Source organism: Schistocerca nitens, chromosome 10 (genome assembly GCF_023898315.1).
Source record: "Schistocerca nitens isolate TAMUIC-IGC-003100 chromosome 10, iqSchNite1.1, whole genome shotgun sequence".
NCBI lineage: Eukaryota > Metazoa > Arthropoda > Insecta > Orthoptera > Acrididae > Schistocerca > Schistocerca nitens.
In genome coordinates, this window is record NC_064623.1 from 174,985,396 (window position 1) to 175,008,379 (window position 22,984).

At 42.3% G+C, this 22,984-nt stretch overlaps 1 protein-coding gene across 2 annotated transcripts in view; it reads left to right on the forward strand.

Moving 5' to 3' along the window:
• The window catches only part of LOC126210391 (dihydropyrimidinase-like), an 89,469-nt gene that overhangs the window by 48,425 nt on the left and 18,060 nt on the right, over window positions 1-22,984 (forward strand). For both annotated transcript variants that reach the window (XM_049939620.1, XM_049939621.1), the window contains exons 9-10: window positions 13,884-14,109; window positions 14,264-14,374. In XM_049939620.1, the coding sequence (XP_049795577.1) occupies window positions 13,884-14,109; window positions 14,264-14,374 (337 nt within the window). The remainder of the gene's footprint in view (window positions 1-13,883; window positions 14,110-14,263; window positions 14,375-22,984) is intronic.

Genomic DNA, 22,984 nt, shown 5'->3' on the forward strand with positions numbered 1-22,984 from the left:
TTCATTAAGTCTGTCTTGGGAATACTGAGACACTCTGAAGATGTTTCTCTTACTGCTTGCATGATTTTCTGAAAATCATCTTCATCTTCTGGGAGGGCTGCTTCATCATTTGCATATGTAGTAGCATTCTCTTGCCCTGGTAATCTAACTCTGTGTACATTATTCAAGGCTACGTCAGCAAAGTCGGTCAGAACAGATATCAAACAGAGCTAGAGGTATGTAGCAACCTTGTCTCACACCTCTCTTTACAGGCATTTCATCTGGTTTTTTTTCCTTTGGCCTATCCCCATTGCTCTCAAAATAGTCATGACAGAATATCTTTCTGCTGTCTGTGTTTGCGGCAGCTGACAAAATACACATTGCAAAGCCTAAGCTGTTGAGTTTACTTGCTAAGTAGTCTATGTGTACCTTCTAATTTTAATTTTTATAGTTATTTAGGCCTATCAACATTGCATAACTTGCTTCTGTGATATCCTGTTCACTGCAAGTAATTTTTATTTCATCGTATTGCCGCACGGAGTGGCCGCGTGGTTTAAGGCGCCATGTCACGGATTGTGCGGCCGGAGGTTCGAGTCCTCCCTCGGGCATGAGTGTGTGTGTTGTTCTTAGCATAAGTTAGTTTAAGTACTGTATAAGTCTAGGGACCAATGAACTCAGCAGTTTTGCCCCTTAGGAATTCACACACATTTGAACATATATTCATCCTGTTCCATTTAATTAACTTCAGATTCAATCATTCTGATTTTAATTTCGTTTAATGTTAGTGCATTTTGAGGGAATGAAGATTCAAGTTTGTCTAAAGTATTTGTGACACTTTCTGGAATCCTTCAGCAAATAAAAGTGAATGAACATAAATAGCATGTGGTAAATCGTTTACGAACAAAGGTAGCAGATAGGGACCCATTATAGAACCTTGTGGGACTTCTTGGGGAATTTTTTTTCAGTTTTATGGAGTATTTGCTTGAATTTGAAGTTACATTTATTCTTTGTTTCCTATCTGTTACATGACAATTGAATGATTGTAAAGCAGTATCCTTGATTTCGTAACTCTATAATTTGTAGCGAAGTAAGGAGGGGTTCACCGGACTGAATGCTTTTGTCAGATCACCGAATATTCCTGTGGCCTTCTAACCCTTATCTAACGTGGGGCATATTTTTGAGTAAATCACTGACGACATTTACTTTGCTTTTAAAAGTGGTGTTTAAAAATTATGTCATCCACTGATTTGTAATCAGAATTTTTTTAAATTTATTTTGCTAAAATCATTGCAAACCCTTTGGAGAATATCGGGAGAAGAGAGACAGTGCGGTAATTGGCCATATCTTCTGTCGATTCCTTTTTGAATACTGATCACATCTCTCGTATTTCAGTACATCTGAAAAATATCCCTGCTCAAAAGATTTTTTTATAATAACTTGTCAGTAATGTGGACTATCTTTCTCGTGAACTCTGAATTAACCATAGTTTGTCCTTTTGATATGAGATATTGTAAAAATCGATCTGCATTTACTTTAAAATAAATGTTTTCTCTCAACTGTGATATGCTGTGCGTTTTGTATGTGCTTCTTGCCGTTCTTCTAAGGATGATTCACGGGCTATGGGCCCGGGATCGCCAATCCAAAGCAACAAGAAGTGTAGACTAAATAACAAGGCAGACTGGAAGATGGTTCGAAACGCTGAGAAATTGTGATTACTGAAAGTATTTGCCTTTCGAGGGTTCCGTAGAGGGTTCGTATGCGATATTACGAAATCATTGTGAAAGTGATAACGTGATTGCATTCCGGGAAAATGATCAGGAAAGTGTCCGTGGTTCTCGATATAGTTGCAGTACACAAATAAATGATAGGACATGGCGGTCGAACGAAAATTGAACTGTTGATTAAAGATAATTACCGCCGCCTGTCACAAAGAATTAAGAGGATTCCCATAAATAAACAGTGCTGTGATAGATTGTGGCATGGTAAATATACACACAGCGGACAGACAAAGCAATGACAGAAATGATTTATTCCTTTTTCAAATGTTCTTTTACAAAAGGAAAAGCAAGGAGAATTGACCTACCACTGAAAAGGTGACTGAAATAAGTGTTAATGTTAGTCGTGTTGAGAAACACCTAAAACCGATCGAATCCCTATCAGATTCTATACTGAGTTTTCGGTTGAGTTAGCCCTCTCTTCACTATAATCTATCGTAGATTCTTCGAACAAGAAACCCTGCCCAGTGGGTGCAAGAAAGCACACGTCACACCTGTTCACAAGAAGGGTTGTTGAAGTGACCCACAAAATTACCGTCCGATAACCTTGACATCGATTTGTTGTAGACTCTTAGAACATATTCTGAGCCCAAACATAATGAGATATCTCCATGCTTCCACTCATACTGGTGGAACCGCGTGATTAAATGACTTGTGGACTCGCGTCATAACCGAGTCCGGGCCGTTGTCAAGTCCAGGGTCGGATTTACACGGTGTTAAGGTTTTAGAATGATTTCCGTAGAAGTGGCGAAGGTTTTTTCCGGTGACAATACGAAGAAGGCATTGGAAGCCTGTGCTGGGACTGCGAAACATGCCTGGAAGACGTACAAATGTGAAAACTGCAAGTGACAGTCTCAATGCAGTTGCAAGTGAGTCATTATTATAATAAAACTGGGATTAGCTCAACATTATTTTTTGTAATAAAACAGTATTCCTGTAGGTATGCAATCTTGGATTTTTCTTATGCAATAACCCTATCCAAAATTAGGAACTACACAACCCGAAAGTACGCGCTATTTTAGTACACTCATCAAAATGCCCAACATCCTCTGACATAAATTATAAAATTAATCTGTTGACTTTCGCTATGTTGTTGTTGTTGTGGTCTTCAGTCCTGAGACTGGTTTGATGCAGCTCTCCATGCTACTCTATCGTGTGTAAGCTTCTTCTCTCCCAGTGCCTACTGCAGCCTACATTTTCCTCCTTAGTGTATTCATCTCTTGGTCTCCCTCTACGATTTTTATCCTCCACGCCGCCCTCTGATACCAAATTAGTGATCCCTTGATACCTCAGAACATGTCCTACCAAACGATCCCTTCTTCTAGTCAAGTTGTGCCACAAACTCCTCTTCTCCCCAATTCTGTTCAGTACCTCCACATTAGTTATGTGATCTGCCCATCTAATCTTCAGCATTCTTCTGTGGCACCACATTTCGAAAGCTTCTATTCTCTTCTTGTCCAAATTATTTATCGTCCATGTTTCGCTTCCATACATGGCTACACTCCATACAAATACTTTCAGAAACGACTTCCTTACACTTAAATCTATACTCCCTGTTAACAAATTTTTCTTCTTCAGAAACGCTTTCCTTGCCATTGCCAGTCCACATTTTATATCCTCTCTACTTGGACCGCCATCAGTTGTTTTGCTTCCCAAATAGCAAAACTCCTTTACTACTTTAAGTGTCTCATTTCATAATCTAATTCGCTCAGCATCACCTGACTTAAATGGACTACATTCCATATCTTCGTTTTGCTTTTGTTGATATTCATCTTATATCCTCCTTTCAAGACGCTGTCCGTTGCGTTCAACTGCTCTTCCAAGTCCTTTGCTGTCTCTGACAGAATTACAATGTCATCGGCGAACCTCAAAGTTTTTATTTCTTCTCCATGGATTTTAATACCTACTCCGAATTTTTCTTTTGTTTCCTTTACTGCTTGCTCAATATACAGATTGAATAACATGGGGGAGAGGCCACAACCCTGTTTCACTCCCTTCCCAACCACTGCTCCCCTTTCATGTCCCTCGACTCTTATAACTGCCATCTGGTTTGTGTACAAACTGTAAATAGCCTTTCGCTCCCTGTATTTTACCCCTGCCACCTTTAAAATTTGAAAGAGACTATTCCAGTGAACATTGTCAAAAGCTTTCTCTACAAATGTAGAAACGTAGGTTTGTCTTTCCTTAATTTATCTTCTAAGATAAGTCGTAGGGTCAGCATTGCCTCACGTGTTCCTTTATTTCTACGAAATCCAAACTGATCTTCCCCGCGGTCGGCTTCTACCAGTTTTTCCATTCGTCTGTAAAGAATCCGCGCTAGTATTTTGCAGCCGTGACTTATTAAGCTGATATTTGGTAATTTTCACATCTGTCAACACCTGCTTTCTTCGGGATTGGAATTATTATATTCTTCTTGAAGTCTGAGGGTATTTCGCCTGTCTCATACATCTTGCTCACCAGATGGTAGAGTTTTGTCAGGACTGGCTCTGCCATTTCATCTTCATCGTCTTTCCTTACTATAATAGGTTATATACAGGGTGAGGCAGCTAAATCATAACACCCCTTGCATCTCCCCAACCGTAACAGGTACAAAGTTGCCGTTTGGACAGTGAATTGCAGGAACAGGGGCTACTTGAATACATCACATTTCATGTTTGTGCTATTTTTTATTACAGAGATACGAGGCCATCTTTGGTGTTTTTAAATGGAACCCTATGTTACATTTTTGGGTAACATGATGGGATTAAAAAGGTGGTTTCAAATATGTGTATATCATACTATTTAGGCGAATAGTTTTTAAGACACAGACATATTCTCGTATCGTATTCGTCCTTCGAAGCGGCGTTGTCCAATGTGACCTTTCCTGCTGACCACTAAGGAACTTAACTGGGAAGGCGTTGTTTTCCTGCTTCTCGATAACGCCGTAAGGTGACGCACGAGGTAGCTGGAGAGAAAGGTATAAATGTGCTGCTGGAGTAATGAGACATCGCATTTCCCGCACAGGCTTCGCGGTCTGCCTCACAGAGGGCAGCACGCATGCGCGAGACGTATAGAATCAAACACTTATTACGCACGCGTCAGATAACATTTTTGATATGAATTAATTTTATACTTTACTATTGTAAGTTAATTACAGTATCCAGCACGACTACGTTTTACATTCTACCACAGAGCCTTATAAACTGACCAACAAATCTCGTATGAACATCTGTAGGAAAGGTTCTATTATTACAGAAACTGTAATGGTCACATGCATTACGAATTATTGTAAACCTAATATAGGCTGGAAGCCTTCGAAGTATGCCTTTTTTTTTTTTAGATGCAGTTGATCGTTCAGTAGATTGCTTCTGTCTGTAATTAGGTGTGCATAAGTTTGTAGTTGCTCAAGCGTGTCGAGTCTATAGCCCTTAACTTCACAATGTAGTAGCTCTATGTCACATAAAGGTTTAGGTGCATGAGCCATTTGCACCAGATGTTCCGCAAAGGCTGACCCCCGTGTTCCTACGCCCTTTATTGGAAGATGTTCTTTAAACCTTACTGCTATAGCTCTGCCTGTTTGACCTGTGACATGGGCAAACATCACACATAATCTTATATACGCCTGATTTCGCTGACTTATCAGTCTTTCTCAAGGGTATGAACCAAATTTCGCTTTAAACTATTATTCGTTGAGAAGGAAATTTTAAAACCTGAACTTTTCAACAGGGGCCCTATCTTACAGGAGACATTACCCATATAAGGAAACGACAACCATTTCTCGGTCTGATCTTGGGTTTGAGTATTTGTGTTTACAAAAGTCGTTGTCCTTTTTCGCGTTTTCTTATGATATAATTGCCTCACTATCTTTGGATCATAGCCATTATTCTGTGCAATACTCTCGAGAATTTGTAATTCTTTTTCGAGGTTGACATCTGACAACGGGATAGAAATCGCCCGATGGATATTAGAATAGAAAAACGCCATTTTATGCGCTTGGGGGTGGGTTGAATCGGCTGGGATGATGTTGTCTGAATAAGTTGCCTTCCGGGATATGTTGAACTCTATTTTAGCATCTTTAATAGTCAACGTTAAATCAAGATAATTTAGTAATCTATCAGCTCATTCCATCTCTTGTGTGAATTTTATTTTTTCATGTAGACTGTTAAAGGTTGCAAAAATTTGCTTTATTCCTTCTGGAGAGTTATTAACCAGTAGAAGAATGTCATCCACGTATCTCCCATAAAAGATGATGATGTTCACTAACTCACTAATTCCGGGTAATTTCGGAAAAAAACCAATTCCAGAGAATTTATAAAAATTTCAGACGTGATACATGCAAGTGGACTCCCCATAGCTAGGCCACATGGCTGTGAATATAACTAATAATAATGTTAAAAATTATGGAATTCCGTATTAATATTGGTATTATATGAAACACTACAAACCACCTGTGAACTGTTCAGTTTAAATGTGTCGTACATACATATGTAGTATTTTACTTTATTTTAGTTCACATCTTTTGTTGTACTTTCTCGCATTTAAAGTTAGCAGTTTTTCACACAGTTGCTCTTCCTCTTTATTAAGGCTTGTCACGGGATAAGTATGCATTTTTCATTTGATGTGGTTGCTTCTTGCCACTGAGTATGCTTTGTAGTAGTATGACAGAGTACATAGTTATTGTGCTAGATCAGGGCTTAACAACTGGCCGGTTTTGAGCGCGAGTACTCGCGTCTGCTCAGGCGCCTGCTCGCGAGCAGCTGCAACGTCGTGGAGTAGGGTGGGAGGGGAGGGATGGGAAATGCGCGCGTACGTTTGAATAGGGCTGCAGCGTGCCTATTGAATTCGCGCCGACTGTGTAACGTTTAAAGTTCTACGATCAGCTCTTAACAGTCACTTCGCTGCTTAAGAATCATGTGAAGTCGCCGTTGTGTAACCCCAACCATGCTTTCGCAGTTCAACCCCCATTGGGGGGAATTGTATCTGTTTACAGAAAAAGATGGTGTTGCAAAATGTTTAGTATGTCACAAAACGCTGAATTCTTTTACGAAATTTAATTTGCAGCGACATTATATGTCGTACCACGCGAAAGACTACGGGCGTGGAAAATGTGATTGACCAGATCGTGCACAGGAAGTTATTAAACTTAAAAGGAAGCTATCCGAAGAAGATCTGGACGACGAAGAAAAATCAACTGAGGCAGCTCTCAGAGTGGGTTACAAAATTGCTTTGCTTTTAGCAAAATCCCTGCGCCCCTTAACTGATGGCGATTTAATAAAGGAATGTTTGGTAGTTGCAGCGGAACGTTTGTGTCCATCTCAAGTTGAACAGTTTCGGATTGTGCCATTATCTAACATGACCATTATGCGTCACATACAGGACATGACAGACGACGTCCAGAGCCAGCTTGCAAATATCTGTAAAGATTTTATGGCGTATTCTCTAGCTCTGGACGAAAGTTTTGATATCACTGGAACAGCGCAGCTTGCCATATTTATTAGAGGTGTTAAAAGAGATCTTCAGGTGAGAGAGGAGCTCCTCGATGTAGTAGCCACGAAGAACACTACAACCGGAGGTGATATTTTAAGTAGTGTTGAAGAAAGTGTTGAAAATATAGGATTGTCGTGGAATTCTTAGTTTCAGTATCTACAGATGGTAGAGGCATACACTAAGCTAATAAAATTATGTGGCACGTGTACATTCTCCTTTATTTTTTTCATTTGTCGCAGTAATAATTCGTGAGTGATATCCCTGCAGGTGGCCGCGGATTTACATCGACTGGCGGCAGCTGTTATGTACCCCACGTGACTCTCCCCACTCTCCGCTCTGGTCCGGTAGTGGGGGTAGCGTGCTCGCGCTGCTCCGTGCTCGCGCCTTGCTGCTCACAGCTTGCTCCGCGAGCACGTATGTTGTGAAGCCCTGTGCTAGATACTACCATTCAACAAAAATATTCTCCATCGAAAGGAATAATTGTACATGGGATTGTGGTTTAGAGAGAAAGAAGAGAGAAAAACAAAGTACACGCTAACGAGATGACATTTTTGAGAAACAGTATTGGAGTGACAAAGACAAACAGGTTACAGAACCCAGTACGTTGTCCTCGATGGTGAGTGTCAATCGGAGGTGAGGTCCGCTGTTGTTTTCTATCTACATAAATGATCTTTTGGATAGGGTGGATAGCAATGTGCGACTGTTTGCTGGTGATGATGTTGTGGTTTCTCTGCCTCGTGATGGCTGGGTGTTGTGTGATGTCCTTAGGTTAGTTAGGTTTAACTAGTTCTAAGTTCTAGGGGACTGATGACCATAGATGTTAAGTCCCATAGTGCTCAGAGCCATTTGAACCATTTTTGCCATGATGTTGTGGTGTACGGGAAGGTGTCGTCGTTGAGTGACTGTAGGAGGATACAAGATGACTTGGACAGGATTTGTGATTGGTGTAAAGAATGGCAGCTAACTCTAAACGTAGATAAATGTAAATTAATGCAGGTGAATAGGAAAAAGAATCCTGTAATGTTTCAATACTCGATTAGTAGTGTAGCGCTTGACACAGTCACGTCGATTAAATATTTGGGCGTAACATTGCGGAGCGATCTGAAGTGGGACAAGCATGTAATGGCAGTTGTGGGGAAGGCGGATAGTCGTCTTCGGTTCATTGGTAGAATTTTGGGAAGATGTGGTTCATCTGTAAAGGAGACCGCTTATAAAGCACTAATACGACCTATTCTTGAGTACTGCTCGAGCGTTTGGGATCCCTATCAGGTCGGATTGAGGGAGGACATAGAAGCAATTCAGAGGCGGGCTGCTAGATTTGTTACTGGTAGGTTTGATCATCACGCGAGTGTTACGAAAATGCATCAGGAACTCGGGAAGGAGTCTCTAGAGGAAAGGAGGCGTTCTTTTCGTGAATCGCTAGTTAGGAAATTTAGAGAACCCGCATTTGAGGTTGACTGCAGTACAATTTTACTGGCGCCAACTTACATTTCGCGGAAAGACCACAAATATAAGAAAGATTAGGGCTCGTACAGAGGCATATAGGCAGTCATTTTTCCCTCGTTCTGTTTGGGAGTGGAACAGGGAGAGATGGTGCTAGTTGTGGTACGAGGTAGCCTCCGCCACGCACCGTATGGTGGATTGCGGAGTATGTATGTAGATGTAGATGTAGAAGAAATGAGAGGATCAAAAAAAAATGGTTCAAATGGCTCTGAGCACTATGGGACTCAACTGCTGTGGTCATAAGTCCCCTAGAACTTAGAACTACTTAAACCTAACTAACCTAAGGACAGCACACAACACCCAGCCATCACGAGGCAGAGAAAATCCCTGACCCCGCCGGGAATCGAACCCGGGAACCCGGGCGTGGGAAGCGAGAACGCTACCGCACGACCACGAGATGCGGGCGAGAGGATCAGAGAGCTAATTACAGGAGGAGATAGAGAAATCAAAGCTGAGATGGTATGGACACGTTACGATAATGGAGGAGAAGAGTATACCCTGGAGGATACCCCAGATGAAATTGAAAGGAAAGAGACCAAGAGGAAGACCGAGAGACAGATGGCTGAAAGGACGTGCTTCCACCGTACTGAATGTAAACTAAATTTAGTAAATACGATATCCCACTGCCCTGTGTTGTTCAGAAGTACTATGCAATTAATGAATCATTAATTAAAACTTCCGGGCTGAATTGCCGTGGTCCATATACAAAACTTCTCCTTCCTGACGTTGCGAACAGCTTTCAAGAGAAATGGGTACACTGACAAGGAAATAGATCGAGCACTCCACCCTAGAAGAAAAGTGTCCGAAAATACACGACAACAACAACCGGCGGCTGGAAAAGTTTTTCTTCCATTTATTCATAACATCACTGACCGTATTGGTAAAGTTTTGGCCAAGTTTCAAGTGGAGACAATCTTTCGACCTACCAAGAAAATTAGTGAAAGTTTAAGATCGGTGAAAGACGCACGATACCCCTTAGCCACCCCAGGTGTGTATAAAATTCCGTGTAGCTGTGGCATGGTTTATATTGGAACGACTAAAAGGAGTGTTAACACCCGCCTAACGGAACACAAAAGGAACTGTAGACTGGGACAGATTGACAAATCAGCTGTAGCGGAAAACGTTTTCAAAGACGGTGATCACGAAATAAAATTTAGTGAGACAAACGTGATAACTAGGTCCTCACATTATTATACCCGCATGTATAGAGGAGCTATAGAGATCTACAAGCACGGAAATAATTTTAATAGAAAAGAAGAAGGATTAAAACTAGACAAGATATGGCGGTCGACTTTGTACCAACGAAGTGACAATCGATTACCTGTAATCGAGAGAGATGGCACTAGCCAGAGAGAGTTTTAAAGTCGAAAGCACGTGACGAGTGGTGGCGCCATCTAAGCGCTCTGTATAAGCGGGACCTCCAGCGCGTAACAGCCAGTTGCCGACTCACCTCAGAAGATGTTGCCCGCAGTAGGCAACGAAACGTCAGGAAGGAGAAGTAGTTTTATATATGGACCACGGCAAGTCAGCCTGGAAGTTTTAATTTATGAAGACGCCGGCCGTGAATGCTTACGTGTTACAGTGCATGAATGTCCGAAGGAACAGGCACTGCGGCGATTACGGCCGTTACGAAATACATGAAATGTGTCAGCAGCTGCGAATATCGGTAACCATCAGGTGTATAACCGAATGACGACAGTGAAAATTTGTACCAGACTGGGACTCGAACCCCATTCCCTGCTTCAGAATAAATTCTAAATGTTTCAGTATTAACGACAAGAAAGGAAGTTTAAGGTTATGTGATCCTATGAGCACGGGCCCTATGAACCTGTGTCCGCAAATGCAGCGTTGGCATGGTAGGTGGAGCTGACGGATGAAAGTTCCTCTGACCACGTGCCGTGGGTTCCTCGTGTGTTGCAGGCTGTGTGATTGACGCAGTGTACTGTAAGCCGCAGAATCGTCCGATATTCACGACTGGAACAAACCGAGATCTTGTTTGTGTAGGGTCAAAAAGATGGAAACGGACGAGAGGCGGTACGGCTATACCAAAAATATCTTCACAGACACCAATCACATCACACAACTTTTCAAGCCCTTTTTGAGCGTTTGTATGACCGTGGGTCCTTTCAGACAGGCGAACGTGCAGGGAGAATGCGGACTGTGCGTACACCAGAATCGGAGGAGCGGATTGTACAGGATAGAGATGGCCAAACTCGTTCATCCTTGGGAACTAGTTCACTGCTGATCGTTCTTGTTTGGGAACCGTTCATTTTTACTCGTCCACCGTTCATTTGTGCTTGCTATATGGTTCTTATGAAAAACTGAAAACCAATAGTGTAGGTGACTGAAGGATGAAGGGCGCCAAGACGGGGCACTTGCCTCCCCCCTTGGAGTATAGAGTTTTTATTCATTACAGAATTCTTACACACTTTTAGAAGTAATTTCTGTGATTCTGCAGAACCTCTCGTTCAGCCAACTGTAGCGTTGTGTGGCTGACCGCACGGAAATAATACAGGGTGGCGCACGGAAAACCGGCCCCGAGTACAGACTGCTCGCCAATTACGGACGATGTGTTGCCCGTTGCGAGCAGATACAACAAACAGACACACATGTAATAATTAGGCAGTGAAGAAATAACAAGCTAATGCTAGCAACAATGGCGAAACAATCGATGACGATGTGTAGAGAGCTGGAGAGGAGAACATGAAAATCTCACGCGACGCGCATAGGCTGTAGCTCATGCAGTCTTGTAAACCTGTTGGTGGCTCTTTCCCAACTTAATAGACCACAAGTGTCTCGTATAGAGTTCTTCGTTTCGACTTCCACTACATTGCTGTACTACGTTGTAAACAATAATCGTTTACACCCTATATATACTTCACGTTGTCTCTGAGTTCGTAGGCGAAGTAGACTTTATATAAGTATGAAATAAAATGTGGTTTTGTCTTCATACTTGCGTAACACGCTTAGTAAAAATTAGGTTTTTATGTTGCATGTTATTAAAGTTAATGCAGCAATAATAATAATAATTAATTTCGCACTAATAAAGTTTTTCGTTTGAAAGCTCCTTCTGAACAAATGTTTTTGAGATAATAAGTAAATACGATTTTATAACAATCTATGTCTTTTCAAATGGAGAGGCACTGCTTTTCCTACTGAGCCAAAATGACCCACAACCCACACTTCTTTTTTTCAAAGAAACCAAACTAGCAGGTAATGAAAATTGGAAACAACCAAACTCAAAAATAATTAGAGCCTTCCCAAATGTAAAGTTTTGTATATGAAAGATACACGAAAATCTTTTTATACGAATTTTCTTACACTAAAAATCAGGCAAATTATTGAAAGTTAGTTGCTAAATCAAATCGATGAAACCAATAAATATATGAGTAACAAAAAAAACTTGTCTTGATATAAGTATGTTTTGCTGCTGTTCATCGATGTAATGAAGTGGGTTGATATGCCCTTTTGTTACCTGAAATGACGTTCCTATTGGATACAACGTAATTTTTATGTAATTTACGTAACTATAAAATAATTTTTGATTACCGGTCGTGGACGCTGAATAGGCAGAACCAAGTGCAAGAACAGTTTGGAACACATGTAAAATGGGCGAGCGCAGTCAACGAAACGAACAACTGGATACTGAACTAACTAGGAGCAGTCGGCAGTGGAACTGAGACAGGTGGTCATGCGAAGAACGACGAGTGCGGCCGAGGGAGACCGAGACTGAGACGAGCACGCGACCGAGGCTGGAACGAGAACTGCCGAAGTGACCGCCGCGACCGAAGGGAACTAGTGAACTATGAACCGATCGTTCCTTGGAATTCGTTCCTCGGTCCTTTCGTTCATCTTGGTGAACCGTTCCTTTGCACCCGTTCGTTCTTGAACTACCCATCTCTACTACAGGATACTTGACGGATCGTAGTACAAGCTCCAGGCAAGTGACCCGTTAAGCCAAAGGGCGACCAAGTGTGTCCCTCATGACAACCGCTACTATGACTATCCCCTGCAACGAGTGCAAGGATTATCAGCAATGAATTTTCCTGTACAGAAAGGATTTTGTGGATGTTTCTTGCACCAGACCATCACAATCATGGTATTTCTGTCAGCAGTCCTCTTTACCGTCGAAGCAACCTTTACAGGAACTGGCATCACCAATCTGCATAATCGTCGTATGTTCAAAATTGTGTGAATTCCCAAGGGACCAAACGGCGGAGGTTATCGGTCCCTAGACTTATACACTACTTAAAGTAACTTAAACTAAGAACAACACACACGCGCATTCCCGAGGGAGGACTCGAACCTCCGGCGACAGTGGCCGCGCAATCCGTGACATTGCACATCTAACCGCGCGGCTACTCCGCGCGACAATCGTCATATATTGTGACGTGGATGTTGTGCGCTCTCTCTCTCTCTCTCTCTCTCTCTCTCTCTCTCTCTCTGTCTCTCTGTCTCTCTGTCTCCCCGTGTGTGTGTGTGTGTGTGTGTGTGTGTGTGTGTGTGTGTGTGTGTGTGTGTTGAGAGAGAGAGAGAGAGAGAGCGATAAAATAAATGTATTTAAAAATAAACAATTTTTTCAGCCTTCAGTTGCAAGGTAATTTTTACTCGTTTACCTAGGTTTCGATTCCAGTAATGGAATCTTCTTCAGAACAAAAAATTAAATTATTTTGAGAGCCAAACACTGGCCATGTCACAGATTAAAAATTAAAACAATAAAGACGCACAATCATAAGATTATGTCTGTCAAGATTAAAACCATTAAGGCGAACGTAGACGGAGCTACGCCGGCCAGAAATCTTATGCGTCTTCATTGTTTTAATTTTTAATCTGTGACATGGCCAGTGTTTGGCTCTCAAAATAATTTATTTTTGTTCTGAAGAAGATTCCATTACTGGAATCGAAACCTAGGTAAACGAGTAAAAATTACCTTGCAACTGAAGACTGGAAAAAAATTGTTTATTTTCTATACATATACGGTTGCTGACGCGCTGCATGATGTTAAAGATTTGTAAAAATGTATTTAACACAATGACTGTGCTCTCTAAAAAATTTTACTGCACAATTGTGTGTCGTCTTTTGTTTTGCTTTCCTGCGTTGCTTATGTCAAATACTTCCATATTTGACAATCTGAACGGCTTAATAATTTTTATATTTCAGAGACAAACTGCAGCTTGTTGGCAGCGACAACTGTACATTCAGTCAGGACCAGAAAGCTCTGGGTAAAGACGATTTCACCAAAATTCCAAATGGTGTGAATGGTGTTGAAGACAGGATGTCGGTAGTGTGGGAGAAGGGTGTGCACGCTGGCGTCATGGATGTAAGACGTTTTGTTGCTGTCACCAGCACAAACGCAGCAAAAATATTTAATATTTATCCTAAGAAGGTGAGAGTCGGTCTTCTACGCAACATAGATTGTAGAATAGGTATTGACTTATAAAAGCAGTAACTTTAATTCCCTCGCATAATTTTTCGCTTTAAACAAATATCTTACACGTAAAACAATACGTTTTTAATTTCTCATTGAACATTTAATATAGGGATGTATCGCTGTTGGTTCTGATGCTGACATTGTTGTTTGGGATCCAGTGAAGACAAGAGTTATTTCTGCTAAAACTCATAATCAGGCTGTTGAATTCAACATTTTTGAGGTACGTATATATTCATAACACCATACATGACCTAAATGATTAAATGTGTTGCATATCTTACCTTACATGATGATATAAAATTATTGTAAGCTGTCTCTGGTGTTAAAGCGATGATTAAGAGAGAGTCTTCCCAGAAACTACTTGGAAAACGGGGTGCTAAAGGTTTATCTTGTTGTTACAAGCAGCGTTGTGACTGAATAGGTGCTGGAAACACGCCTATGGGTTATGGAGAGTTCCCAGCTGGGTAACGAGCTCTAGAAAATTCCACTTGAACATTTCTCGCCTTTGTAGAGCTGTGAGTAGCTTATTCCATCTGTAACTGCTTAAATTTCAGCACCGATCTCCAGAACTAAGGGTATTTTATTTATTTATTCATTTTACGTTTCATGGATCCATGTTGTAAGGATATCCCTTGGACATGAACTTGTTACACATGACAGATACATTATACATTTACGTTTCATGAATCCATGTTGAAAGAGTATCACTTGCACATAAACATGTTACACATTGCAGATACATTATACGTTATCAGAGGGGTAGAGGTAACAACTCGATGGATAATGGAGGCATTAAGTGAGTCAATTGAAACTACAAGTTTTCTGTTATCACCCACAATTTCTTTTATTTGTATTACATGACTCAGAGATTTAAACCTTAATCAATAGGTGGATTTATATGAATGAGTGGTACATGTGTCCGTTGTGTGTACGACTTCGTGGTAGGCTTTGGCACTGTCTAGTTGCAGAAGACAAAAAATAAAGCATATTTTTAAACTGAGACCTTTTTTTGCTTTCAGTCGATTTCTTTTTCAGAGTATACACACACACACACACACACACACACACACACACACACACACACACATACACACACACACACACACACACACACACGCTGTGTGGCCGCCTTGTGTCCTCTGACTAGGCTCTGCAACTCATCTGGGGTGTGAGGGGATTGTGTCAAGTGGAGGGGAGAGGTTGGGAAAAGTGACTAACAGCTGGGATGGAGAGCCAGCATGTGCACATCAAACAGAAGTGGTGCATGAACACCACACTGGGTGGTCTCGTGTGTCGTGTAGTGATGTGAAAGGGGGGGTTTGGAAAGGGCAGACAGAACAGCGGAAGGGGAGACTATGGGCAAGAGGGTTGGCTGCAGGATGGGTGAAGTCAGGGCCTTGGGACAGGGTAATGGTGAAAGTGGGGTGGGGTCTACCAGAGATTTCGGCCAGAAGGATTACAGGAAAGAAAGATGTGTTGCAAGGCCAATTCCACCTATGTAGCTCAAAAAAGCTGGTATTGGGAGGAAGGATCCAGATGGCTAGGTTTGTGAAGCAGCGCCGAGTTATGTGTTACACTAGTGGGTGGTCATTTTTGCCCTTTGCCACTGTTCAGCAGTGGCTGTTCATTCAGATGGACAGCTGTCTGGTGGCCATGCCCACATTTAGTGTTCTGCAGAAGTTTCAACACAGCTGATATATCACATGAATGCCTCCACAGGTGGCCCTCCTCTGATAGCATAGAATACGATGAGTCAGTACCAGGACAGCAGAGGAACGTTTAGAGTGGGGCTATCTGACAGGTATTTCACTGGGCTCCTGGCAAGCGTTTGGGAATAAATGTGGGTTAAGTATGGACACGATATTTGCAGACTGGGTGAGCAACTGAATACAACTTTGGAAGTTATTGGAAGGACTGTGGGTAGAATGATACTCGTTTGTGGGCAGAATGATAAATACTTGTAGCCCTGGTGAATAAGATGCAATGTGCAAATATGCAAATGTTGCAGTATCGATATCGGTTATTGAAGTAGATGTTCCTTTGCAGTGGTTCTTGGGAGTGGTCAGACGATGTAATGATATGGTGCAGGATATCGATCTGCAGACTAGGTTTGGGGGTTGGTGCCTGTCTCAGAAGGCTTTCATAAGATCCTCAGCTTACTGAGCAAGGGATTTCTCGACACTGCAAATGCGCCATCCATGGTTGGCCAAATTATTTGGGATTGGTTCCGTTGGTGCAGTATTTGAAGTGACAAGAAATATATTGCTGAATTTGCTAACTAAGATCTTCACAGACAGGCACTACCCCCAAACTTCCCACACCGTATCCTCAACACCTCTAATCCTCAGACCAGTTACAAAGTAGAACCCTCCTCATCACCCAGTGTCATCATGCACTGGAACAACTAGACCATATACTTTGCCAGGACTTCAACTATTTATCTTTGTGACCATTTATCACTTCCAAAGTTCTTGGAGAAAGTACAGCTGAACTTAATCTCTAACCTTTCTCTCTCTCTCTCTCTCTCTCTCTCTCTCTCTCTCTCTCTCTCCCCCCCCCCTCTCCCTCTCCCTCTCCCTCTCCCTCTCCCTCTCCCTCTCCCTCTCCCTCTCCCTCTCCCTCTCCCTCTCCCTCTCCCTCTCCCTCTCCCCCTCCCCCTCCCTCCCTCCCTCTAAGTGGTGATGATGGGCAGATGAGGGGGAGGGGGGAGGGGGGAGGGGATGAGATTGCACTTTCTGTCCTTTGTATACGCAGTTACTAACAAACCTAGCAATGCTTTTCAATTGCCAAATACATGTAGGAACTGGATGTACTTTTCTCACCCCCTCTTTCAGTCCACCTCTTCTTCCCTCTCTCTCTCTGTCCATCTCCTCCTCCTCATCTCCTCTCTCTCTGTACATCACCTCCTCCCCCTCTCTCTCTACTCATCTCCTCCTCCCCTCTATGTCCGTTTCCTCTTGCCCCTCCCCCCCTCTGTCCACTTTATCTTTTCCCACTCTACCACCATGAGTCTTTCTTATTCACTTTGCAAGCAAGACCTTGACTGGGAACTGGAGTCGCTTAAAATGAATGATTAAATCGGTTTTGATCGTTGGTATCTGAAGTATGAGAGAGACTCCAGCTGCTGGATGTTTGAGTACAGTAGCTTCAATGACAATATCTCACATATTTTTAGTTTGTGAATGGGCATGATTATAAAGTTTTGCATTTACAGATAATATTCTGATCATAAGCCGAAAACCTACAAATAAAACTTTCTTTTTTTGTGTAAAATCGATGGTGAGGGAGAAAACAAAACAGCGCATTGTTATGTATACATTTTTTTTAATTATGTAGAAGGAGAAAGAACATATATGTGGGAGAAACAATTTGAATCTAATATTGTTGAAACCAGTAGCTCTAAAAATGCTTTCACAATGAAATATTTTCATACAACATTCCACCCCACCTACTTCACCTCCGCAGAGATTGAGAGCAAAAAAAAAAATGTGCTAGGTGTTTTTTTTTCTAACAGAGAAGTGAAATACCAATTTTCATAGATATAGCTTTAAACTACTTTAGTAGTCTTTAATAATCATTTATTTCCACTATTTTAGCCCCTTAGGGCTTGAATCTCAAGAAATACTGATACGCATATTTCTTTATTTCTGGCCAAGAAACCAAATATCTATTTTGGTAGGTCTACCTTCAAAATTGCCTTAATAGTGACCGGTTTTCGAAAAACATTTTATCCCCTATTTCTTCACCCTAGGGATGGAATTTCAAAAAATCCCTTCTTAAAACGACGCCTATAGTATAAGAACAACACTCTCTGCAAATTTCAAGTTTCTATCGCTAGTGTTTCCGTCTGCCGAGTAACAAGTCAATCAATTTGGACATGGTCTTTTATATCTAGATATTACTTTCATATCTCCACTTACACTGTGCAGTGTACAGTAGAAATAGCTTTACTAAATTTGTTTGACATATTGACGTCCCTAATGAAATGAGGGGACTATCAGTGCCCTAATGCCCCTATTGTGTGTTCTAACTCCTCTTAGTATAACTTCATGATCCCTACAAAAGCTATACTCGAGCTATAATTTTACACACCACACATTTATGAGTGTATCACCATTATTTCAACAATTCTCAATTAAATTATTTAAGTACTTCTGTTATGCTTTGATATGGACTACACTTACCTGTCACAAGAGACACTGGTCAGCCAGAACGTTATGACCATCGACATAAAGCCGCAGCGTCACCTGGCGAGGCATCTGCTGGTGAGGTACGCGCACGTTGCATGCAGTAGCAGCGAGCGTGCTGTTCGTCTGTAGGATGGGCGAGGCGCGCCATCTGTCTGAGTTTCACCCGATAAGTCGTACACTGCCACATTCTGTCCTCGGTGAAACTCGGACAGATGGGGCGCCTTCCCCATTCTACAGACGAACAGCACGCTCGCTGATGCTACATGCAACCACCTCGCCAGGTGGTGCTGCTATCGCCTGGTCATAACGTTCTGGCTGATCAGTATCTCTTGTGACAGGTTAGTGTAGTCCATATCAAAGCATAACAGAGGTACTTAAATAATTTAAATTGTTGAAATAATTGTATTACTATCATAAATGCGTGCTGTGTAAAATTATAGCTCGAGTATAGCTTTTGTAGGGATCGTGAAGTTATGCTAACAAGGGGAGGTCACCAATTGTGAAATTCAGATTCGATTCATACTGCGCATAATAAAAGCTCATGGCCAGAGGTGTAATGTGGCAAAGCACCAAGATGCACTTCTCAGCCGTTGTCAAGAAAATCGACAGTTAAAAGAAACCGTTGCGGTGAAATACTCTCTACGACTAAAAATTTTCTACAGCGTGGTGGCGCAGCGGTAAGCGCTCGGGTTCGTAATCCGAAGGTCGCCGGATCGAATTTCGCACCATGCAACATTTTTTTATTATTAGTTTTTTGTAATTCGATTTATATATATATATATATATATATATATATATATATATATATATATATATATATATATAATCTTATGCATGTTGGTGAAGGCGGATCCATTTTTCCGTTTGTTTAACAGGGTGTACCAAAGCTCTCACGTCCGCACTGATTTTCGACGATGTTATAAGTTGCGCTAGGGACCACATCTACCTTCTTCCGAAGTTAGCAGGCAACTACGCTGTTATGCGGCGGCTCGTTTCGGCCCATTCAACATCTGTCCTTCAAGTGTAACGAGCGAGTAACGGAGTTTATATTTCATACCTGCCACAGCAAATTTGCGTTCGTGGGGTTTCTATTCTAATTCGAACGTTTGACTTACGCTATACGTATTCGTTTCGGAATATCGTTTCTACGTCTTCCGTTAACTATACGTGGTTAACATTATGAAGACAATTAACAACATTTGTGAAATACAACTTTGTTTGCGGAAAACATAATGATGTTCGAGGTCGCCAGTTTTTCCACGACAAACGACTTTCAACAACTTATTATATGCATAATTGTTCCAACTGATTAGCCGGCCGAAGTGGCCGTGCGGTTAAAGGCGCTGCAGTCTGGAACCGCAAGACCGCTACGGTCGCAGGTTCGAGTCCTGCCTCGGGCATGGATGTTTGTGATGTCCTTAGGTTAGTTAGGTTTAACTAGTTCTAAGTTCTAGGGGACTAATGACCTTAGCAGTTAAGTCCCATAGTGCTCAGAGCCATTTGTTCCAACTGATTGCCGGGAATATATATATATATATATATATATATATTACAAAAGCAAATACTAAAAAAAAGGGTTGCATGGCGCGAGATTCGATCCGGCGACCTTCGGATTACGAACCCGAGCGCTTACCGCTGCGCCACGACGCCGTAGAAAATTATTAATCGTAGAGAGTATTTCACCGCAACGGTTTCTTTTAACTGTCGATTTTCTCGACAACGGCTGAGATGTGCGTCTTGGTGCTTTGCCACATTACACCTTTGGCCACGATCTTTTATTATGCGCAGTATGAATCGAATCTGAATTTCACAATTGGCGGTCTCCCCTTGTAAGAGGAATTTACGGGAATTAGGTGACTTGTGGGTCACTCCTGTGACCTACCAGAGCCTCACTGCTTCCACGCCACGACGCGTCGCCGCTGTTATCCGTACCAAAGGTGGACATACCGTCTATTAAGTTGTTGTTGTTGTGGTCTTCAGTCCTGAGACTCCTTTGATGCAGCTCTCAATGCTACTCTATGCTGTGCAAGCTTCTTCATCTCCCAGTACTTACTGCAAACTACATCCTTCTGAATCTGCTTAGTGTATTCATCTCTTGGTCTCCCTTTACGATTTTTACCCTTCCACGCTGCCCTCCAATGCTAAATTTGTGATCCCCTGATGCCTCAGAACATGTGCTACCAACCGGTCCCTTCTTCTTGTCAAGTTGTGCCACAAACTCCTCTCCAATTCGATTCAATACCTCCTCATTAGTTATGTGATCTACCCATCTGATCTTCAGCATTCTTCTGTAGCACCACATTTCGAAAGGTTCTATTCTCTTGTTGTCCAAACTATTTATCGTCCACGTTTCACTTCCATACATGCCTACACTCCATACAAATACTTTCAGAAACGACTTCCTGACACTTAAATCTATACTCGATGTTAACAAATTTCTCTTCTCCAGAAACGCTTTCCTTGCCATTGCCAGTCTACATTTCATATCCTCTCTACTTCGACCATCATCAGTTATTTTGCTCCTCAAATAGCAAAACTCCTTTACTACTTTAAGTGTCTCATTTCCTAATTAATTCCCTCAGCATGACCCGACTTAATTCGACTACATTCCATTATCAAAAATGGCTCTGAGCACTATGGGACTTAACATCTGAGGTCATCAGTCTCCTAGAACTTAGAACTACTTAAACCTAACAAACCTAAGAACATCACACACATCCATGCCCGAGGCAGGATTCGAACCTGCGACCGTAGCGGTCTCGCGGTTCCTGACTGTAGCGCCTAGAACCGCTCGGCCATCCCGGCCGGCATTCCATTATCCTCGTTTTGCTTTTGTTGATGTTCATCTTATATCCTCCTTTCAAGACACTGTCCATTCCGTTCAACTGCTCTTCCGAGTCCTTTGCTGTCTCTGACAGAATTACAATGTCATCGGCGAACCTCAAAGTTTTTATTTCTTCTCCATGGATTTTAATACCTACTCCGAATTTTTGCTTTGTTGCCTTTACTGCTTCCTCAATATATATTTGGTGCTCGTAATGTTCTGGCTGATCAGTGTACTGGCAAATCTTTGTACTCCTGCAATTTCATCCATAGAGATGACTTTATATGGACTCCAGACACTGAAACAATTCTCTAGAATAGAAATATATATGAACATCCAACATCAACAAATTAGCGATTAAAACAGTTTCTTGAGTTATAATATTGAAACAGTTCTGGTTGACTGTGAAAATAGCAGATACAGAGTCCCAGAAGTAGTCTCTATTCAAGAAAGCAGCCATCCTCACACGGTACTAGGAAGTAAGAGCTGACATCAGTAAAAGGGGTCGTAACCGGAAGAACAAGTTTAAGGGTAGAATTCTGGTGAAGTGCATTGCACCTCTTAAGGAAAAGTTGACTCCAGACTCATGACTGTATTAGGCATTGGAATAACACTTCTCATCAGCGTTGAGATCTTGTGAGAGAGCCTGGCTTTTTTCTCGGAATAGTCCCAGATACGACTACTATTTTTGGTGTTAAGTAACCGTCATCAGTGCCGGCTATTCCTTCTGTACCATTTCTTTTCACTAATTATGATTTGACTGTAGCCACGTATGCCGCCATGACATTGAGTACTGTTGTTCTTAATACATGCAGTATGTTGAGGATTGTGAAGCTAATAAACATTTTGACCTCATTTAGCCACAACGTGTGTCTGACACGTTCCACAGAAGAGGATGTAATATACTACTGCCTGTTGCGCTGCTGATCACTTACCGCCATCATCACATATTTAGAGAAAACTGATCATTATGTTGTTTCATTAATACACTCCTGGAAATTGAAATAAGAACACCGTGAATTCATTGTCCCAGGAAGGGGAAACTTTATTGACACATTCCTGGGGTCAGATACATCACATGATCACACTGACAGAACCACAGGCACATAGACACAGGCAACAGAGCATGCACAATGTCGGCACTAGTACAGTGTATATCCACCTTTCGCAGCAATGCAGGCTGCTATTCTCCCATGGAGACGATCGTAGAGATGCTGGATGTAGTCCTGTGGAACGGCTTGCCATGCCATTTCCACCTGGCGCCTCAGTTGGACCAGCGTTCGTGCTGGACGTGCAGACCGCGTGAGACGACGCTTCATCCAGTCCCAAACATGCTCAATGGGGGACAGATCCGGAGATCTTGCTGGCCAGGGTAGTTGACTTACACCTTCTAGAGCACGTTGGGTGGCACGGGATACATGCGGACGTGCATTGTCCTGTTGGAACAGCAAGTTCCCTTGCCGGTCTAGGAATGGTAGAACGATGGGTTCGATGACGGTTTGGATGTACCGTGCACTATTCAGTGTCCCCTCGACGATCACCAGTGGTGTACGGCCAGTGTAGGAGATCGCTCCCCACACCATGATGCCGGGTGTTGGCCCTGTGTGCCTCGGTCGTATGCAGTCCTGATTGTGGCGCTCACCTGCACGGCGCAAAACACGCATACGACCATCATTGGCACCAAGGCAGAAGCGACTCTCATCGCTGAAGACGACACGTCTCCATTCGTCCCTCCATTCACGCCTGTCGCGACACCACTGGAGGCGGGCTGCACGATGTTGGGGCGTGAGCGGAAGACGGCCTAACGGTGTGCGGG